Source organism: Porites lutea, chromosome 8 (genome assembly GCF_958299795.1).
Source record: "Porites lutea chromosome 8, jaPorLute2.1, whole genome shotgun sequence".
NCBI classification, from domain to species: domain Eukaryota; kingdom Metazoa; phylum Cnidaria; class Anthozoa; order Scleractinia; family Poritidae; genus Porites; species Porites lutea.
Window position 1 is genome coordinate 13,709,898 of NC_133208.1, and position 11,012 is coordinate 13,720,909.

Here is an 11,012-nt window from a genome sequence, read left to right on the forward strand (position 1 = left end):
TTTCCAAATAAAACCTTGAGTTGCATTTGGGCTGCCATACCTGTTGATTGAATTATTTCACATTGGTATACCTGTGGTGCGGACGGACCTTCGGGCGGGCGGTCGGTCGGTGTACAGCCACGTGATTACCAAATTTTCTCGGATGGGTCACAATCTTTTTACCCATGGTGCTCCGCTGCGCGAGAGCTCCACTTTAACCCCAAACTCCCCCTAATTGGGCCTGTTCGTATGCCAACGATAAACAAGCAGCCTATTACATGCTATCATGTTGGAACTATTTTAAAGAACCCCTAAAGATGTAACATACTTCTTAGTTAATGGAACCCGAAAACATTTGTTGAATCGAAATGCTTTCCTATCAGGTTATTCAGTACTATCAGCTGGAGGTTTTCGCTTCCTTATTTTACCTGTGCAGTTTACGCCGTTTCCGGTATATTCTGTCTTGCATGTAATAATAATAACTTTATTTATTTCTATAGCGCTCTTATCTTATGTTCAAGGCGCTTGTACAAATGTAAGAGCCTTTAGTGTTGTTACAGAAAGCATTGGAGTCGCAGTGATGCTTTTTAAGGGTTCTTTAAAATAGTTCCAACATGATAGTATGTTCGCCAGGATAATTGGTCGGTCGAAAGTCCATAAAAACCACGAGAAAATAAACAAAACATCAACAATTTAATTTCATCTTGCTTGCTCCAAAAATTGTGATGAACTGGCAGAAAAGCAAAAACCTCGTGCTCGTTAGAACAAAACTGCGCATGCACTTGAAATATGTCACAGGACAACCACTAAAATATTCTCCAGAACATCCTCCCCTTTCTTGATATGAAAATATCAACAAAACTTATGCAAAAAATTTGTTCTGAAAGATATGAAATGTTCAAAAGCATTTGTCTTAATAATGTCACTTAAAGTTCAACATTGCTCTAATGGGCAAAGTTTCACAATTGGTCTCCGTAGCACAGTCTTTCCAACTTGAACATCAACAACACGCACTTTGCTGTCTTTTCCAGGGAAAACTCTTACAATCCTTCCTAAAGGCCATTTTCCTCTTGGTGTATCCGGGGACAAGACAATGACAACGTCTCCTACTTTTAGGTCAACTTGTTCCCTGCGCCACTTTTTCCGTACACTCAGACTGGGAATCCATTCATGCAACCATCTATGCCAAAAATGACGTACAAGTTCCTGGACGCGACGCCATCTCTTTCTTGGATTGAATACTTCAGTGTCAACGCTATCGGGTGCAAATCTGCCTCCCAACTGACCATGTAAAAAATGATTAGGAGTCAAAGGGTTCAGGTCAGTTGGGCTGCTTGACTGGTAAGTTAGTGGCCTGGAGTTAATTAACCCTTCTGCTCCTATAACTGCACTTAAAAGTTCCTCATCGGTGATGTCTACAGCGCTAAGGATGGCATAAATAGCTTTCTTCGCAGCTTTGATCATAACTTCATGTACACCACTGAAGTGTGGGGCAAGAGGGGGGTTAAAATGCCACTTGACTCCATAGCTTGTCGTAGCATCTTGAATCTTCTTGTGGTCCAAGGCTTCCAATTCTTTTAGCTCGTTACTTCCACCAACGAAATTAGTGCCGTTGTCGCATACAACGTCTTTGGGCTGGCCACGTCGGGACACCATACGGAAGAATGCATTTAGAAATGAGTCGGTGTCCAGGCTGAAAGCTACTTCGAGATGAACAGCTCGTGTTGCAAGACAGGTGAATAGGCAAAGGTATCTCTTCTGACGCGCCTTTCCTCTTCCTTGCTTAGTAATGAATGGACCACCAAAGTCGACAGAAGTTTGGCTGAAAGCTCGCAACGACATCCGGGTTCTCAGTTCTGGCAACGGAGCCATAATCTGTTTGGCTGGGCTAGCCTTTCTTCTTCTACACTGCATGCATTCTTTCTCCCACTCTTTAATCACCTCTCTTGCTGAAATTATCCAATAGTGGGTTGAAAGATCTGATAACACTTGATTGGTTCCCCCATGATGGCTCTGCTCATGCTGATGCTTGACTATGAGTCTTGTCACCCAGTGATTGCGCGGGAGTATGATCGGATAACGACTCTCTCATGGTAAGAATTCTGCATAGCGAAGTCGTCCATCACATCGGAGAATTCCATCTTCGTCGATAATAGGTTTCAGGGGCTGCAATTTACTTCCACTTGGCAGTTCTTTTCCAGTTTGTACTGTTCGCACTTCTTCTTTAAATACTTTCTGCTGGGCTTGCCGGATAATTCTTATTCCAGCGGAGGAAACTTCTTTGTATTGTGTCTTGTCTACGAACAGCAACTGGCGAACGGCAGTTCTCTAGGAAACGGTTTACCCAAGCTGCGATCCTTCAACTTGAGTATCTTTGTGGGTTCAGCCGGTCTTCGTTGGGAAGTGAAAGGAATGATTGTTCTTTTATTCTTGTTGGCGGCCACTGGGTGTGGTCGTACTTAAGGAACAACGGTCCTTTCCACCATCTTTCTTCCTCACTGAGAGCTGAGACACTAAGGCCTCTTGTTAGCAGATCAGCTGGATTCTGTTTTGTTGGAACATGCCTCCACTGTTCTGGATTTGTCAAGGCTTGGATTTCCCCTACACGATTTGCCACAAATGGTTTGAACTTCCTGCTCTGTCCCCGAATCCAGTACAATACATCCATGCTGTCAGACCAAAAGGTCCACTCTTCTTTCTTGATGCCAAGTGCCTGGCCAACGGCTTGATTCAGCTTGAGTCCTACAACAGCAGCCATTAACTCGAGTCGAGGTATGCTGATAGCTTGCAAAGGTGCAACGCGTGATCTGGACGCAGCAAGGCGACAGCTAACAGTTCCATCCTCATAGAGGTATCGAGTGTAAGCAACTGCACCATATGCTTCTTGAGAAGCATCCACAAAGGTGTGCAAGGCTACTTCCTTTACTGCTCTAGTAGTTCTTAAACATCGGGGAATCTGAATGTTGACTAGTGCTGAGAGTTCTTTGAACCCCCTCGAAGCCTTCATTGACAGGTTCTCGTTCACCGGCTCGTCCCAGTCCACGCCGCTTGCCCACATCTCTTGGAGTAGAACCTTAGCACGCACTGTATATGGGGATAACAAGCCAAGAGGGTCAAACAAGGTTGCTATCTTCTTTAGAAAGCTGCGTTTGGAGTGTTCATGCTTCTCGGCGGGCTGATTAACTTGAAATTTAAATACATCTTCCATAGGGCACCACAGGACTCCCAAGGTTTTGACGGGTGGTAGTTCACCTCGATCAAGATCAACTTCTGAAGCACAGTCTGAAGAGGGGATAAACTGCAGCACTTCAGGCACATTTGACAACCACTTTCTAGCATACATTCCGGCAGACTTCCATAACTGTGACAGCTGACTGTATAATTCTACTGCGGTTTTCACATCAGGTATTGAGTCCATGCTATCATCCATGTATGTACTCTTTAACACTGTTACAGCTGCTAAGGGAAATACAGACTGGTGTTTCCTGGCATGTTCTTGCGCCACGAACTGTGCTTGAAAAGGAGATGAATTCACACCAAATACAACACGGTCAAACTCAAACACATCAGGCTCTCTGTCTGTCTCTAGGTTCCGCCACAAAAAACGGTGATAAGGCTGATCTTCAGGTTTCAACTTGATTTGTAGATACATTTCTTTGATATCGCACATCAAAGCCACAGGGTCACGGCGAAAACGGAGTAGCACTGCAAATAAGTCACTCTGAAGTTTAGGTCCCTGAAGCACAATGTCATTTAAGGACAAGTCATTAAATTTTGCAGAGGCATCAAAGACTATACGGGTCTTGGTTGTTGATTTATCTGGCCTCAACACAGGGAAATGGGGTAAGTACCAGACTTGATCAGGCTTAACTTCGTCACGAGAAACTCTATGAATGTATCCTTTGTCTTGATAGGACTGAACCACTGCTTTGTAAGCTTCACCAAGTTCCGGGGACCGCTTCAATTTCTTCTCAGTGCAGTGCAGACGATGCAAAGCCATGCTGTAGTTGTCAGATAATAAAGGTCTGTCTTTTTTACACGGCATCCCAACTGAGTAGTGACCGCCAGCGAATGTTAAGGACCTTGAAACTGTGTCTCTTGCGAACTTCTCTTCTGGATTGACAATCAGTTTCCTTAGGTTCTTCTACGTCCCAGTAGCGGCGAACAAGACTGTTCAGCTCGTGTGAATCATTCAGAAAAAAGGTGAAGCTTGTCTGAGTTCTTTCTACCGGCACCTCAGGATTACCAATGCAAGTCCACCCAAGCGGAGTAAGTCTAGCTATGGGTTCTCCAGGCTCTCCTCTCACATCTCTCAATGAGTACAGCAAGTCAGCTTGGTCCACACCAATTAGTAGGTCTACTATAGGTCTGGGTCCCACTTGAGGGAATTTTATGCCCTTTAGGTGCTTCCATTTGTCCTTGTATTTGCTCCAGTCCACCACTTGCATGTTTCCTGTGACTCTTTCAGCTGTATAGGCAGACGCTAGTTTAGACACTTTTCCTTCACAACTGCTGATCATGAATTCTATAACTGTGGTGTCCAAAATTTGCTGGTTATCATTCAGTACATTAACTGTAAGTTCGTGTGGTCTGCCTTCGAGACCCAGTTCAGCCGCAGTGTCACTGTTTAAGTACGTCTTACTGCTGGCATCATCAAGTAGAGCGTTCACCTTCATTCTTCGTTTACCATTGGTCACATAGACAGGACCAGTTCTTAAGGCTACAAACTCTGACGAGGGTACAGTTCCTTTTCCAGTAGTAGCTGTATGGGTTCTCTCACTTGACTCCCCTTCAATGGTGGCATTGGCTCCGACTGCATTTGATCCATCTGCTGCTTCGGCTTTCTCTTCTTTCTTTGGGTCTTCGTGAAGCAAACGATGGTCATGAGAGCGACACCCTTTAATCCCACAGACCCTACTCCTGAGGCATGCTTCTCCTCTGTGGCCGTCACTGAGACATCTAAAACACAGTTTCTGCTCTTTAGCAATGTTCCACCTTTCATTTACTGTCATCCTCTTAAAATTCTCACAGGTCCAAGGCTGTGGGACTCCTTGCATACTTTACACTTTCTTGAATGCTTCTTCTTAGGGTCAAAATCTTCTTTGGCAAACAGCGCTCTCTCCTTCTTGGATCCACTTAGAACACCTGCTATTGTCTCAGAAGCTGTGGTTAAAAACTCAGACTCTCGATCAATAAACTCCCTTAGTGGCTTTACACCCTCGGTTCTATGGTTGTCACAGACCCACTGCTTGTACTTGGCCAGAAGATTCTTGTTAAACTTGCGTTGCAGTGAGATGTAAAGAGAGCCACTACCAAGCTCTGCTTCCTGATTAGCATCTGTAAGGTTCACTACTACTGCATCCAGTAGCTCAGCAAAAAGCTCAAGATCCTTTTCATTCCCCTCTCTTATCTGCTTAAAGGCATCCAGTTCTTCAAGTCGTAATGTAAGTGCCCTGCGTTTTCCGCCATACTTCCGTTCGAGTCGAGACTTGGCTGCTTCATAGGCTGCCGCAGAGTGTCCCAGATTTTCAATAACTTTAAGGGCTTCTCCTTGCAAGCACTCATGCAGCCGTAACAATTTGTATTGTGGTGAGGCTCTTGCCTGGTCAACGCATGAATAGAAGGCTGCTTTCTAAGCTTCATAATTTTTCTTGTTGCCTGCAAACCTGGGAATACTCACTCGTTTCAGAGCTGCCATGGAGTCGATACTGATCTGGTCATGACTAGAACTAAATGGTTGACCAGCAATAGGCGTCGAAAACTGTAATTGGCTACCACATGACGAAGGCTGGAAAGGAGTATGACCTTGGGCTGCCGGTGCATGTAACTGATTCGAAGAAAACGCTGAAGGACGTATTGTAGAAGACCCAACAAGTGTGGTCTGGGTTGAGTTCACACGGGAATTCAATGGCGGCTGCTGAAGGGGTTGGTCCCCCACTGGAAGCAAACAAGACATTGAAGACTGGGAAACAATTGGAGTCGATGAATGAACAAAACTACTCGAGGGATGAAAAACAGCTGCTCCACTAAAGTTAACAGAGGTTGATGTGTTTAAATCTGAGACGGATGAAGTACATTGCTGGAATGGTGTTGTCAACTGAATTCTCGGATCACTATTTTGTTCCTGTTCTTCTGATCTCTTCACTCTAGCATTTACATTGTCCTGAACTCTAGCCGACTCACCTCCCTGAAATGGTTCCTTTCGTTGCTGTTCTGTAGACAACGATTGCTGCTCAAGTTGTTTCTTGCGTTCGGCGAACGTTTTCTCCAGGTCATGTAACACTTTCGTGATCTCTTGTTCTCGCATTTTAATTTCTTGTTCCAGTCGTTCGGATTGTTCTTTAATGGGAGACTGTCCCGTGGGTGTTGTTCTGGAAACGCTCAAGGCACCGCTCTGACTGGGGCTACTATTCAAATATCCTCTAACGATTCGTTCGATCTCGTTGAAATCTTCCTCCACCGCTTCTAGTTCAAGCGCTACGGCGGTAAGTCTCGATGAGTCGCCAACAGTCTCATAATGTGCTTCTAAACTCTCGACTGCACGAACTACATCCTCAAAAGCGGCAGAAAGAAGATTGAAACGTTCCATCACCTGCATTTTCGAATACATTCCTCCCTCTAGAGTCATCATCAATTTTGTTTTGGTTCTTGTATAGGCGCCTTTGTACCTCGCTTTGTCCTTTCTCAATCGTTCGGCCATCTCGTGTTCGTTCAGTGTTCGGTTACAAATCCTGGTAAATTACGTCAAATCCACTTAAAAAAGAACCTCGCTCTGCTACCAGATGTTCGCCAGGATAATTGGTCGGTCGAAAGTCCATAAAAACCACGAGAAAATAAACAAAACATCAACAATTTAATTTCATCTTGCTTGCTCCAAAAATTGTGATGAACTGGCAGAAAAGCAAAAACCTCGTGCTCGTTAGAACAAAACTGCGCATGCACTTGAAATATGTCACAGGACAACCACTAAAATATTCTCCAGAACATAGTATGTGATAGGCAGCTTGTTTATCGTTGGCATACGAACAGACTCACTTAAGCGAGTTTGGGGGTTATATATTAAGGCGGCCATGCAGCCGTCAGCGGGAGCTGGCGAATCCGGTGATAAGAATAGGGTGATTAAACGTTAAAAAAATATATTTGCATATTCGGCAACTATCATTAGCTGGATTCGCGGTTTTTGTCAAGTCTTTTTCCCCTTTTTTTAGTGACTATGTTTTGCTATCTGCCGCAAAAATCTCCTCGTGCAACTTTCTGTCATTTTTTTTTCATATTTTTCTTTGTCCCTATTGGACAGTATCTTGACACCTCTTAAGGGGTGAAATTAAGAAACCCAAAAAAAGCTGGTCTGCAGGCTCGCTTTTCCTCATTCCAGGCTCCACCGCCATAACAACTCAAAACTCGTACAGGTGAGCTCGCTCGCTGACTGGTTTATCGTTCATCTGGGGATTAGTCGTTACTTAGTTAGTCATTCACGACGTTTCAAACTGCCTACTTCTGGTCCTCATTAGGCGATTGTGTTGAGTGTGAGTGGGCTAATAGCTCATTTGTCCGAGTTTAGGGTTACCGTATATATTAATGCGGAGGTACCGTCAGCGGGAGCCGGTGAAACCGGTGGTAGGAATACAGCGATTCTCCAATTCCATACTTAACGTCAAAAAATATTTGCATTTTCGGCAACTATCATTAGCTGGATTAGCGGGTTTTGTTTCCGCTTTTTTCCCTTTCTTCCGTGACTATATTTTGCTATCTGCCGCAAAAATCTCCTCGTGCAACTTTCTGCCATTTTTGTTCACATTTCTCTTTGCTCCTATTAGATAGCACTTGAAACCTCTTAAGGCTGGTTTTCACTAGCGACGGAGTCGGAGTCGGAGTCGTAATCAGAAGCGTAGACCCTATGATCTAGTGAAAACAGCGTTCCGATTCCGCTTACGACTCCGTCGCTTACGTTCCGCTTATGATTTGGTGAAAACCAGATTGTCGGAGTCGGAAGCAGAAGCAGAAGAACCAAACCAGTCACAAAGCATGGGAACGTGCATCGTGACTGATTTATCCTTCCGCTTCTGCTTCCGACTCCGACAATCTGGTTTTCACTAGATCTTTTCACTAGCGGAGTCGGAAGAAATGGAAACGTTCTGATTCTTCTGACTCCGATTCCGTCGCGCTTATGACTCCGCTTACGACCCCGATTTTGGATTTTCACTAGGTCATAAGCGCTCTTACGACTCCGCGTACGACTCCGACTCCTACTCCGTCGCTAATGAAAACCAGTCTTCTAGGGACAAAATTAAAAAAGACACTTAGCTGGTCTGCAGGCTCGCTTTTCCTCGTCCCATTTTTTTTGCGAGCTAGCGCTGGTGGCTCCACCGCCAAAACAACTCGAAACTCGCACAAGTGAGCCAGTTCGCAGACTAGTTTATCGTTTATCTCGCGATAGTCGTTACTTAGTTATTCATTTACGACGTTTCAAACTGCGTACTTCTGGTCTTCATTAGGCGATTGTGTCGAGTACTAATGTGGGTGCGCTAATAGTTCCCCCGTTGTTGCTAGTGATTAGCATTTAGAGCCGCATTTATGGTGGGCGGGTTTTCCACCAACCATGCGGTCCGCAGTGGTACTAATCTGCAGCTGTATAGTCGATGTCTGATCGTGGTTACCCACGCTTCTGGAATCGCAATTCAGGGAGTGTGAAAATAGGACGATATCGGTAACTTTTTTGTACGCGTCTAATAAGCCTGCATTACCAGGAAAACTGCGTATGGCCTAGTCTGAAGTGTTTCACGTCTCCACTCCTTAATCCGTGCGGGGGCGCGTGGTGGAGATGAATGACATTTCAGACTGCGTATGGATATTTACGTTCATCCGGAGATTAAAAAAGGAGGTATACATTTCCCTTTTGTGGGTAGGTAGAAAGGACATAACGAACAAACCCTTAGTTTTTCCATGAAATGGTGTGTCGTCTGGCTTAGCCACTTACGTTATTGTGGCACGCAATCAAGGAAAACAATAATCATCAAAATAATTTTCTGCGCAAGATTTAGCGTACGTAGAAAGCGTTTCCAATCGAGTTATTGCGCGAAAGTTAGAGCGGGAGCAAAAAAAGGTGGAAGGATTTCAAAAGACGATTGAAGGAATCATTCAGTAAAAAATAAAGCATTGGCAAAATAGTAAATAGAATGCATTAATTTATTTAGAAGAATATAATTTTTACTGAATGATTCCCTCAATCGTCTGTTGAAATCTTTCGAAGAAAATCATTTTGATGATTACCGTTTTCTTTGATTGCGTGCCACAATAAGGGGAGTGGCTAAGCCAAACGACACACCATTTCGTGGAAAAAGTGATGGTTTGCTCGTTATGTCCTTTCCTACCTACCCACAGAAGGGAAATGCATTTCCTCTGTATACCGTATTTATTCGAATAAGCGTCCAACCTCGAATTAGCGCCCACCTCGAATAAGCGCTCATACTAAAGGCAGAAAAAGTTATTAAGCGCCCAGCCTCGAATAAGCGCCCACCCCCTCCTCCTCCCAATCAAACTCAAATAAGCGCTCACCCCCACCCCACCCACTTGAGTGAATAAATTCTAATAAGAGACTTCCCCGAGGACGGAGTTTTCTTCAAAGTATTTTACAGAAATCTTGCTTTGCTACGTCTTCGCGTTTTGTTATTAGCATTTATTGTTTTGTTGCAAAATAAACATACTTCACTTGAGGAAAATGGTGAAAATTTAATAAGCGCCCAGCCTCGAATAAGCGCCCACCCTCAAGGTCCAAAAATTTAATAAGCGCCTAGGGCGGTTAATCGAATAAATACGGTACATCCTTTGTTAATCCCTGGATGAACGTAAATGTTTAATATACGTAGTTTGAAATGTCATACGTCTGCGCCCGCTCACCCGTGAGGGGCACAGAGTAGAGAGACGATCCCCCCCCCCCCCCACAACACGGGCTAGGGGGTGGAGACGTGTGACATTTCAGACTAGTCCATACGCAGTTTTTCTGCATGGCAATGCAGACTTATTAGGCGCATAAAAAACATTAAACGATATCGTCTTTATATTTTCACACTCCCTGAATTGAGATTCCATAATTGTGATCCCAGAAGCGTCGGTAACCACGATCAGACATCGACAACAGAGCTGCAGACACTGCGGACCGCATGGATGCTGGAAAACCCACCAACCACAAGTGAGGCTCGTAATGCTTATCACTAGAGACTACAGTGGAACCTTAGCCCACCCATACTAATACTAATAAAAAAATAAAATATTTATATAGTGCCTATTAGCGCCTATACTTTTCAGTGCTAAGCGCTTTACAATGCTTCAAAAAGGTCTGGATAAAAAATAAAAATCCTAAAATCATTTACCTATATATATATACATACTCACAGAAATACAAAATAAAAAACATTTGAAAAAAACCTAAGATAATTCGTAAACTCGCTTAAAAAGAAAGGTCTTCAATCTAGATTTAAACTTATTTACATCATGGATCGATCTAATGTCAATAGGCAGATCGTTCCAGAGTATAGGGGCAATGACTGAAAAAGCCCTTAAACCGTATGTCTTTAAGTTATAGAATTTAATAACAAGACGCCACTTGTCTGAAGATGAGCGAAGGTACCTTGCAGGTTCATAAACATGGATTAGGTCAACCAAATAATCAGGAGCTAAATTGTTGAGTATTTTTCATACTCGACACAATCGCCTAATGAAGACCAGAAGTACGCAGTTTGTAACGTCGTTAATGAATAACTAAGTAACGACTAATCCCCAGATGAACGATAAACCAGTCTGCGAGCAGGCTCACTGGCAAGTTGTTTTGGCGATGGAGCCATCAGCGCTTGCTGGCAGGAAGAAAGGGATGGGGAAAAGCGAGCCTGCAGACCAGCTTTTTTTTTAAATTTCGCCCCTTAAGAGGTGTCAAGACACTATTCAATAGGGGCAAAGCAAAATGTGAACAAAAGTGACAGAAAGTTGCACGAGGCGATTTTTGCGGCAGATAGCAAAATATAGTCATGGAAAAAAGG

At 43.9% G+C, this 11,012-nt stretch overlaps 1 protein-coding gene and 1 pseudogene across 1 annotated transcript; both read right to left on the reverse strand.

The window, feature by feature from the left end:
* Positions 1 to 912: 912 nt before the first annotated feature.
* Positions 913 to 1,851, reverse strand: LOC140945219 (uncharacterized). The gene has a single exon (XM_073394271.1). It carries the CDS (start codon positions 1,849 to 1,851, stop codon positions 913 to 915), a length of 939 nt encoding a protein of 312 aa, XP_073250372.1.
* A 487-nt stretch (positions 1,852 to 2,338) lies between these two features.
* Positions 2,339 to 4,501, reverse strand: LOC140945220 (uncharacterized; annotated as a pseudogene).
* Positions 4,502 to 11,012: the final 6,511 nt, after the last annotated feature.